Source organism: Corvus kubaryi, unplaced genomic scaffold (assembly GCF_017639235.1).
Source record: "Corvus kubaryi isolate FWS band 111438036 unplaced genomic scaffold, C.kubaryi_AGA036_p1.0 37382, whole genome shotgun sequence".
Lineage (NCBI taxonomy): Eukaryota > Metazoa > Chordata > Aves > Passeriformes > Corvidae > Corvus > Corvus kubaryi.
The window spans coordinates 1,718,778-1,729,613 of NW_024581124.1; the positions used below are offsets into that span (position 1 = coordinate 1,718,778).

At 46.5% G+C, this 10,836-nt stretch overlaps 1 protein-coding gene across 2 annotated transcripts; it reads left to right on the forward strand.

Annotated features, from left to right (window-relative positions):
• Positions 1-1,248: 1,248 nt before the first annotated feature.
• On the forward strand, positions 1,249-10,603 carry PGAM5 (PGAM family member 5, mitochondrial serine/threonine protein phosphatase). Of its 2 annotated transcripts, none has more exons than XM_042034681.1 (6): positions 1,249-1,520; positions 4,550-4,728; positions 5,996-6,121; positions 6,568-6,656; positions 6,957-7,090; positions 8,923-10,603. In XM_042034681.1, exons 1-6 carry the CDS (start codon positions 1,264-1,266, stop codon positions 9,071-9,073), a joined length of 936 nt encoding a protein of 311 aa, XP_041890615.1. In that variant the 5' UTR covers positions 1,249-1,263; the 3' UTR covers positions 9,074-10,603. The 2 variants fall into 2 exon arrangements, with proteins under 2 accessions (XP_041890615.1, XP_041890616.1); XM_042034682.1 differs by having other exon boundaries at positions 6,960-7,090.
• Positions 10,604-10,836: the final 233 nt, after the last annotated feature.

A 10,836-nucleotide genomic window follows, 5' to 3' on the forward strand; every position in this document is an offset into this window, starting at 1 on the left:
GCAAACTGCTGAATCTGACAGGTAGAAACCAGTGCTGAATTTGGAATGTCAGCTCAGGAAAAGGGGGGTCTGTTCTGGTTATCCTTCCCTGAGGCCTCTGTTGTGAGGTTACAACAGCACCATTGCCCATCTACAGGTAATTAACATTCCAGTTCCACCATATCTTTCTTCTGCACAAGGCAATGCGTGGAGCTGTAATGAGCTCTGGCTTCTGAAAGGAGTCTCCATGTGAAGAGGGGAGCAGCATTCAGGCCAGAGGCCCAAGCGGTGGGACAGGAATGCCTGGGGGGGTGCTGCCAGCTTGGCTCTGTGGAGTGCACCTGGCTGGTAACCACTTTTATTTCCAAAAATGTAGGTTCCTGGTTTCCAGTGCCAGGGACCCAGTGCTGCCTGTAAGAGATTGATTCCTGTATGACAGAATCACAGAATCGCTGGGGTTGGAAGGGACCTGGAGACCATCCAGTCCAAGCCCCCAGCCAAAGCAGGGTCACCAAGAACAGGTGACACAGGAATGCATCCAGGTGGGTTTGGAATATCTCCAGAGAGGGAGACTCCATGACCTCCCTGGGCAGCTGTTCTACTGCTCTGCCACCCTCAACATGAAGTTCTTCCTCACATTGAAGTGAAACTTCTTGTGTTTCAGTGTAAGGCCATTGCTCCTCATCTTATCATGGGCACCTATGCAAAGAGTCTTCTCTTCAGACTAAACAGGCTCAGCTCCCACAGTCTGCCTTCGTAAGAGATGCTCCAGACCCATCATCTTCGTGGCCTATGCTGGACCCTGTCCAAAAACTCCTGGTCTTTGTTGTACTGAGGAGTAGCTGGACACAGTGATAAGGCTCAGGACTTGTAATTAGCTATGCTGGACTCGGCAGTGCTGGGTTAGTGGTTGGACTCAACGTACAGGCCTCTTCCACCCTGAAGGACCGCACAAGGCGGTTAAACCAGGCAGGGCTGCCGGGGATCCCCTGCCCAGCCCCACCCGGTGACCCGGCCGGGGCGGAAACCGGTTTGGGAGCGGCCCGGCAGAACCAGTCCCTGAGCCCGGCCTGAGGCGGGTGCAGTCCCGCGGGCACCGCGGTTCGGGGAGAGGGGGCCGGGCCGAGCCCGTAAGGGTCAGTGAAGGGCCGGGGGGTCGGGGGGGTCTGTGCAGCCCCGTGCTCCCCGTTCGCGGAGGAATCTTGCCCCGCGCCGCGCTCCGTCTGGGGCGGGGCGGGCGGCGCGGGGCCGGCTCGCCGGTGAGGGGCTCGCGGCCGCCCCGCCATGTCGGTCCGCCGCGCCCTGGCGCTCGCCGCCTGCGGGCTGGCGGGCGGCTCTGTCCTGCTCTCCGCCGTCGTCGTGGGCAAGCAGCCGGCCCGCGGCGGTGGCGATAGCGAGCCGCGCCCGGGGGGCTCCGCCGTGCCCTCCGCCGCGCCGCCCGGCTTGCTGCTGCTGCCGCCCACCGCCTCCTGCCCACCGACCGCCGGCTGGATCGAGAGACCCGCCGGCACCGGCAGCTACTGGGACAGCAACTGGGACAGGTGGGCGCGGCCGGGATGCGGTGGCGGGGCCGCCTCCTCGCCTGGGGAGGTCGCAGCTGTGGTGAGGGGTCGGGAGGGGATCAGCGGGGGCGGCGGGAGCTCCCCTGAGCCGCCTCCGGAGCCCCGCGGGGGAACGGGCTCGGGGCGGGAGGCCCCGGAGCCCTGCGGGAGCAGCCCCCGGCCCCACGGGGCAGCCCCGAGGCGAGGCAGGGACCCCACGAGTCGTTTCCCGGGGAAATTCCGTGTGGTGACCCGCTCAGAGTAGAATGCAGTTGAAGTTCGTGAACACCCGTGGAACGCTGGAGCGCCCGAGTGCCGTGGAGGGATGTGCCAGCGCTGGGTTTTGTTCAGATAGCTCGGAGACTTACCCTGTGCAGATCCCTTTATTCTGATGCTTTCGGCCAGCGAGACTGCCAAGCCTCAGGCTTGTGGTAAATGTAAGCACTGGGCAGAAGAGGTACCCCTTTTTTTTTTTTTTTTTTTGGCCATGTCTCGGTGTTGCTCTATGTCTGCACCAGGGTTTTTCAGCTCGGCAGCAGCTCCCGTGTGGATGCCAAGCGCTCTCACGTGCTGGGCAGGCACTGGGCCTGCTGCTCGTGTTGGCCATGAAGCTGCCCGGTCTTAAATCCTTGTAAAGGCAGCGGCGCTTTGAAGCCTACTCAGTCGTGTTCTTCAGCGTTGAAACACATTCACGCAAGGGTTGACTACATTTTTTCTGAATCTTTAATTAGAGCGTGCAGATATCTGTATTGAGCTTTGGCTCATTTAGCTTCTGTCTGCTAGAATTATCTCCCAGGGGAGACTTATGTCAGGCTCCAGTTTAATCATAGTAAATCCAAACCTAAGCACTAACAGATTTTTATTGTATAATGCATCGTTTTGATTTTTGAGAGGCTACAGGATCAAATGCTCATATAAATAGGTCTCTGTACACCCCCCATGATAAAAACAAAAGCGTCATTAAATAAAGTTGCAACTGGTTACACAGTTACACTGAGGAAGATACTAAAGCTGCTTGTTTAACTGCAACTCCAGGCCTTCCTGGTTCTGCTAAATGGTTGATTTTCTTCAAGGATTCTAAAGTACTTTCAGACTCACGTAATTTTTTTTTTAACCAATCCAGGAAGTAGAGATTGCGCTGTAAGTGGCAGAGCTGTCGCCAGATAGTATGGCCAGATAATACTTCCTAGCAGTTCAGAATAGTGTATCCGCATTCGTCATAGTGTGCAAACAGTGGGAGTGTGAATATATTACCGTAGATTAATTTGTTTTCTGCTGCTTGCAGTCTACCAGTTGGTGTGCTGTGGCCTGCTTGAAATCTTAATCTTGACTTTTGGATGTTGTTGGCAGAAGCACCTAGTGAGAAAAGTTGTTAAATGGCTTATAAATACACAGAATATCTGACCACTGCTCTTTGGGAGCAGGGAATGTTCAGAAGGTCAAATCTTGAGCAGATGACCAGATAGTACAATATTCTTAACAACCGATGGCTTTTCAGGTTTGAAACAAACGAATGCAAATATCAAACTTGTTGTTGGTCAGATAGGGTATCACACTTGGGATGTTGCATTGGTCTGTGCCACTTGCACAGGAATTGTGCAGCTCAGTTCTCGGTGAAGATAGATCTAGTTTCATTCATGTGGAATACTTTATTTCAGATATCAGATGAGTTATTCCCTTTGCTGCTTTACAAATGTTCTTAAAATGATTTTAGAGATTTTTTTTGTTTTCCCATTGTATCTTGCCAGCAGTATAGTTTCCAGTGAATCAAAAGAAGTATCCTGTGAAATAGCAATAGAACTTCTTCTTACTGGACTATTGTTTAATTTTTAATGCCTTGCTGAACTTCAACAGCTTGAGGAATGTGTAGATCCTCATTGTTTAATGGAAATCATGTGTTCAGTAAAGCAAAATGGAGGCAGGAGGGCTTTGCACAGCCAGTCTTGCTGTGAGAAATAGGTATGGGAAACAGCAATTTTCTATGAGCAAATTACTTTGTCCCAAACTGAATAAAAATTATTTTTGATTAAAAAAATCTATCATCAAATAAACAAGTTTAATAATGGAAGAAGTGATGTCTGGTATGAATGAAATATGCTCTGGAGTGACATAGCAAAAGGATTTGTATTAATGGAGTGGAGGATCAGTGCAGAGAGCAGCCCAGACTAATGTGGGGAAGGTTTGGACAGAGTTGGTGATGATGGTGCAGGGATGGTGCTGGCGGTGGGAGATCTGTGGCACTAAACCTGTGATAGCAGGGACAGGGGAAGATCCCCATGCCCTCAGGAGGAACCAGGTCAGCTGTCTGGGTGATGTGCAGAGCAGGGTGCTCGTGTGCACTGTGACAAGTGGAAGAGAGATTAAAGTGGCATGAGGGGAGAGAGTGCTGAAAAAGATGGAAGGATAAATAAGCACTCCAGGCTGAAAAATAAAAGAAAGTTTTACTGGAGAGACCTGATGTGACCTAGTTTAAAGCAGAAAATAATTCCCAATGTGCACTGCAGAAGGTTGGAGTCTTTCTAGGATGTTGTTGGGGGGAGTGGTTTTTTAGTCATTTGATGCAAATGTGATTGATAAATTGCAAATTGTGTAGGTGTTATCACACGGCCTTTTAGATATGGAGCATTTTCTTTCTTTAATGGTCAGTCAACACCTTTTTCCCTTTTCCTGGGTATCCTTCCTGGTTAGTTTTTCTTGTCAAAAACCCTACTATTATACCCTACAAGTTTTTCTGTTGTTCACTGCTTTTGTTTCCCAAGAATTAATTCAGGTGGCTGGCACTAAGTGGCAAATTTACCTATGTCAAGTCACGCCTTTTAACCTATGACATCAACTTTTTTTTTCATGCAGGCATTTATTTATACCTTTCACGGAAAGGTTTGAATCAGTTTCATGGTACAAGTGGCTAAATTGTCAGTTTTAGTTCTTCAGCTATATCTGGAAATAAGGCAAGACTATATATCTGTAAAATTCCCCTGCCTCTTAGTCTCCCCGATCTAAAAATGACTCTTTAAAATGTGTTTGTTTAGACGTGAACCACTGGCTCTTATCAACCTCAAAAAGAAAAATGAAGAAACCGGGGAAGAAGAACTTGCCTCTCGCCTAGATCACTGCAAAGCAAAAGCCACCAGGCACATATTCCTTATCCGTCATTCCCAGTATAATTTGGATGGCCGGGCTGATAAAGACAGAACTCTGACCCCACTGGGTAGGTATCACTAGCAGCATCATACTTTGCATTTTGAGGAAATTATTTTTCATGTGTGCTGTCCTGATGAGTACAGGTCAGTAACTCAGCACTGTTTTGGGTCTTGCTGCCAATCCTTAATCCAGTTTCTGGATTCCTTTGCGGCAGAAAGATGTCATGAGTAAGTTTGTTTTCTTCATTTTTGATCCTCTAAATCCAAACATTAAGATGTGATTTAGAGAGTTCTAAACACACTCAGTTGTAAAGAAACTTGTCAAAGGAAATTCTGAATTATCTTAAGGTTGCTTGAGCAAATTTTCATGCCAGCTGATGTTATTCCTAAGGGCTGAGGCTTTTAAACTCTGCTCCATTGAGATGGATTTCTCTTAAAAGGTGACTTGTGTTTCTTGTCATTTAATCTGCTGATTTATTAAAAAGAAAACACCTCTGACTTTCAGTTGGAGTGTTTATAATTAAATACATTTCACTTTTGCTGCTGTCACTGTTTCTGGGAGTACTGCTAATCAGTTACGTGAAATGAGGATAACCTCTGTTGGTGTTAATCTTAACTCACTGATCCTGTGACTAGGTCTCAAAACGCTAATTAGTATTATTTTTAATAGTGTACTTTAAAAGCATTGGACACTTCCTTGATTATATATGTGCCAACACTATTTTGAGAGGGGAAGAATTTTTATTGTGGGCTTTTTTTCCACTCACATCTCAAGTACTGGTGTGTAAACAGGAGTGAAATGCTAATTGCAGGCCTTAAGTGCTGTCTTAAACTGGTAACAAAGTATAATCTTAATCCTGTCTCATCCTGTGCCTTAAGTAAGTGACTTAACCTGTCTGTTGTCTTTTCACCTGCCTGCGTGAAAGGTGGGATGAACCTTCCTGAGGCTGCCCAGGTGCTGTGAACTGTGCCAAGCTGGTGTTGCCTTTATGAACAACAACACACTGTCAGGCCTGAGTGGTCTGTTGTGTCCTTGGGATGGGGCTAGCAGGGGTATTGAATACTTCAGTGAAAGTTGCTGAATAAGTTTTGATTTTTTTTTTTAATTAAAACAATTTTTTTCCTACCAATGGAAGAATGACTTGAAATTGTCCAACCAGTAAGCTTGGCCTGAGTAAGCAGTGGCTCTAATAAAAATGTTTTCCAGTTGTTTTTTGAAAGGAAAAGCCTCGCATCGATGGAGGCCTTTTATGTCTGCTGGACAACTCTCTTGGTAGTTTGCCTGAGGTCTTTAAGGGAGTGTCACCAACTTATATAATGAATGTACTTTTTAAGGTCGAGAGCAGGCAGAACTGACTGGACACAGGCTGGCAAGTTTGGGATTAAAATTTGATCAGATTATCCACTCCTCCATGACTAGAGCAACTGAAACAACTGAAATTATAAGCAAACATCTACCAGGTAAGAGTTCCCTTAATTTTTCATTGTCTTCTGATCCTTAAAACTGCTTCCAGTAGAATTCTAAGCTTGTCCTTAAGGTTGAGATGTTATTTAGCCATTTTCCAGCCCTGTGTGAATGTCTGTATTTATAAAGAAACCTACAGCCGTAAATCTGCTTGTTTCCAGTTTATCTTTAAAAGTACAAATACACTTTTTCGAAGTGTAACAGACAGGGAAAACAGCTTGCTGTTCTGTTCACAGTTGGAATAAGTTGTCTTGCTGATGGCAAAACAGTTTTGTTGGAGAGATCCATATCCCTTAACAGAAGTGTGTAGACTAAAACGGACTTTAGGATGAGAGTAAGCCTTCCTCAAAGAAAGACTGTGAAAAATGTATTGATTGTAGAGTTGTGGGGCTGTTTGTAATGGCATGTGAACTCCTTTGTGATTGTGTATCTAATATTTCAGGAGTCAAAAAGATCAGTACTGATCTGCTGAGAGAGGGAGCACCTATAGAACCAGACCCTCCAGTCTCCCACTGGAAACCAGAAGCTGTGGTAACTTTTTCTTTAAAGTTTTCTTTATGTTTTTTTTCAGTATACTCTGTATGGACAGTAGCAGTAACTTGCAGTGTCTGAGCTGATGTTTCTTATCACAGCCCTTAGATAATTGCATACTTTCCTCCTCCCCAGTAAGTGTGCAGAACAGTTAAAATAACCTGCAGCCCTTGAGCATTAGTTCAGCCCCAAGTGTGCACCCCAATAACCAAGAGCTCTTGAGGAGAGAAGACCCCAGGAATGCAGACAGTGGCCCGTGCTGCTCTGAGCGGTGTGTAACTGTGACCTCGGTGCCTTTAGCAGTATTACGAAGATGGAGCTCGAATTGAGGCTGCTTTTCGAAACTTCATTCATAGAGCTGATGCCAAACAGGAGGAGGACAGCTACGAGATCTTTGTGTGCCACGCCAACGTCATCCGCTACATCGTGTGCAGGTACGGGCTGGCTGCTCTGTTCACCTGGGGCTTCTCAAGGGAGGGTTCACTGGAACAGGGTTGGCTTTTGGCACCACTGAGGGAGGAGATGTGTTGATTTGACTTCTTTGAAGTGGTTGGAGATCAGTGCCTGCACTGTGAGCAGCTGCTTCTGCAACTTCATCAAGGTACTTTTGAAAATTAGAACACTTTCTCATTCTAATTCTAAAGCAAAAAATGGTTAAATCGGTGAAACTTAACCTTTTTTGTCCATCTGGACAGTCACTTTAATTACCATATGCTTCTGCTTCCATAAGCCTGAGGGGCTGGGCCTGTTGGAAAACATTACAAATAGAGCATTTGACTGGATGCGTCTCTTTGAGGTGACATGAATTTGATCTTGTATAATTAAAGATTGATTCAGTTTTGGGAATTCTTTGCTAATGGATATTTTTGAGTTATGTTCAAGTTGCATTAGTGTGTTTTTGCAGTACCATCCAGTATTGGATTAAGGGGAGAGTGGATCTTTCCAATAACGTCAAGGTTGTTCATAAAGGAGAAAACAGTTCTGGATCTTTGCCTGTCTCGGTATCCAGTCAGCTGAGTCTGTTTTATTCCTCTTCCCCATCAACAAAGCACTCTCTGTAAGATAATTTGTCGTGAGCAGGACAGATGTGATTAAAGTTTAATCTGATCAATACCTACAACAATTTCAGTTAGCTTTATTTAGCTGAGCTAGTTAAATGCTGGCCTGTCTGCTCTGTGGGCTGCTTTAGAGCCTTTCAAAATTGCTGTACTTAAAATTATTGATCAGGTAAACAGAATATTCTTTGCTATGCTAAAAAATACCATGTTGCTCCTGCCAAGGCTTTTTCTGAAAGACTTACATACTTTTTGCTGTTGCTTTCCTCTTCATTTCAATGTCTCTTCTGTGCCTTCTATTCCAGGCAGTCTGATAGGACAATTGAAGACAATCCATGTAACATTCACTTCAAATCTAGCTTGGCTGTAGTGGTATTTAATTTCTTCAGCTTTCTACAAGACTGTCATAAGAGCCAAAACCAAGTTATTCCTCAGTATCACAGGCAAAAGCTGTTTGAGGCAGCATGGTATTTTTTCCAGCTGTTTAATACAATTGATGGAGCTCCTGGAGCTGTTGAGTTAGGAATTTCAGAATGGCTGCAGACCAGCTGTGATGCTGTGGAAGGCACAAGGTACTTTTTCTTGCCCTTCCTGAGGAATGATGTAGCCGATGGAAAGTAGTTCTGGTGAATTTCTTCTGTAGGCACGTGCAGGCCATTGGAGTGAATCCTGTGTCACTGCCTCTGCTGTGGTGGCGTGGCTGAACTGGAGTGTGACAGTCACTGTTTGCCACATCCACCTCGTCTCTGCAGAGGTGGCCCTTGGGTGCTGAGCCAGCCTCTGCCCTGTCCCAGCTGCAGAGGTGTGGTGGTGCTGCAGCCTCGTGGGGACAGCCGGAGCCTGGGCCATCCCCAGTTCTGTCTGTGATGGGGCTCAGAGCACTCCTGGCAGCCTCGCTGCATTCGAGCTGCTACCTTCTGTCCACTTGAACTAATACTGTCAGCAGTAATCACACCCATCTGGGGCACTCTGCTTAGCCAAGTGCACTCTTGGCCCCAGTCCAGTTACCAATGCTGTGGTTTTATATCAGTTCCAAAGAAAAGGCCTTTTTTCCAAGGCTGACTGGGGGCATTGGTATGCAAGCTGCACAGTGCCCACCAATTTTGATTTTCCCCCTCCTTCCCCTCCTTATCTGGGACAGAAGGTGATGCTGTGAGGGCATGTTAATTTAACTGCTCATGAATTAATAATATGTGTGTTTTTGTCACCAGAGCACTGCAGTTCCCCCCGGAAGGTTGGCTGCGACTGTCTCTCAACAACGGCAGCATCACTCACTTGGTGATACGTCCCAACGGCAGAGTGGCCCTTCGAACACTGGGTGACACAGGTTTCATGCCTCCAGACAAAATCACACGCACCTGACTGAGCACAATGAATGGATGACTGTCCAGGAGCTGCCTCTAGTCTCTTTGCACTAGCACATTCTGCTACAGTACCACTAGATTTTTATTACATTGGGATGTGATGCTGTCTTAAAATGTCCTTTAGCCCCTTTTCTCCTTCATATTCATATCTGCCTTTCAGTCCAGAAAAGAAGAAACCTTTGTAAGCCTGAAGCTGTCCTGTCCTTAAGTATTCCCCAAAACTCAAAGCTGAGCTGTGGAATACAGAGATTGAATGTCTGCTCAGCAGTTGCAAGAGCACTGACTTTTCCCCCACCCCGCTGTGAATTTCTCTAACCAAAGCTTCCTCCTGTGGGTATTTTTCTTGTGCAGGAAAGCGATTGGTGTGGGAGCAGCCTTGTATCACACTGCAGCTAAAACAAAAGGTGAGCCAGCTTGTTCCAGCGCCTGCAGGAGTGATAAACAGGGTATTCTGCTGTTCAAAGGACAAAGGGATAAAGCTTCAGTTTTTGTAAGCTGTTGAGTGTGTATGTTGATGTTGCCACTGTTCCCCTCTGCCCCCCAAAAAGCCCATGTAAACTGTGCCTGGAGGTTATGAGCATAAAGGAAAGAGGGTAAAAAACCATTTGACTCAGAGCTGTGGTGCTAGAACTAACCGATGCTTATATTAAGTGTTCCACCATCCTCAGAATGTCCTTTAAGATGTTCTTAAGAATATTTTTCAGTCTTGTAAAGCCTTTAACTAAAACATGGTCTGGAGAAGGCTGTAGGGATGAGCCTGTAGCTGTAAGATGGGAGGAAAGGAAAGCAGCAATCTTCTCAAAGTGCTTTCAGTTACTGATGTATTTTTGAGTGCTCTTTCCCATTGATTTGTATTTGTTGATTACTTTCAGAGTAGAGCAATACCACCACAGAGTTCAGGGTTGTGATGCTGCAGGTCCTGCAACACTGGAGCAAACTGCTGTTGCCAGAATGGTGAGCAAGTGGCCGTGAGATGGCTCGTCCAGGCCGAGTGTATAGGACAGGCATTGGGCAGAATGCTCCAAGTGCCTCCTTCATACAGCTCTGACACTGCTGGGTATGTGGGAGGGCTCAGAAGCATTCTGAAGCTTGCTGGGCACCTGAACCGATGTAGAAACTTGGCTCAGGTTAATAGGTGGAGGCTTGGAAAACTTCACCATAGGCATTGTCTGCCTTGGGGAGAGAGGACAGACTGTAGGACAGCAAACAAAAGTAGGACAGCAGACGTAACTTGTTTGACAGGTTCTCTGATCAGTAAGGATGTTGATGAGATACTGTCAGAGCTGTAAGAAACATAATCAGGGCACACAACCTATGGAGAAGAGGATTTAAGGGCTTGATACTGAACTGCTGCTACATCAGGGTAAGTTCAAGGAACAGGGACTGGTAGGGAACAAACTTGTGTGGTGTAAGGTGTGGGGGCAAGAGGAAACCATCATGCCGTATCTCTCATTGATGCAATGAGAATAATTTATCAGTTTTTGTCTATTAACTTTTTAAACGTTTTGAATAAAATACTTTGTCTGTCTTTCTTTCCCATCTCTTCAGCTGAATGGCTGCAGGGGGCAGCTGTAGCAAGTGTGGCTGGAGCTCTGCAGGGACTGCCAGTGCAAGAGCTGACATGTCCCACACTGCTCAAGGGCAACAGCTCTTTCACCAACCATCTGAAATGTAAATTTGAGATGGGAGCCAGAGCAGTTAATTGTCGTCAGCCACAGAGCTGCCCAAGAGGGGAACTGCTGTAGCCTCAGCACAGCCATT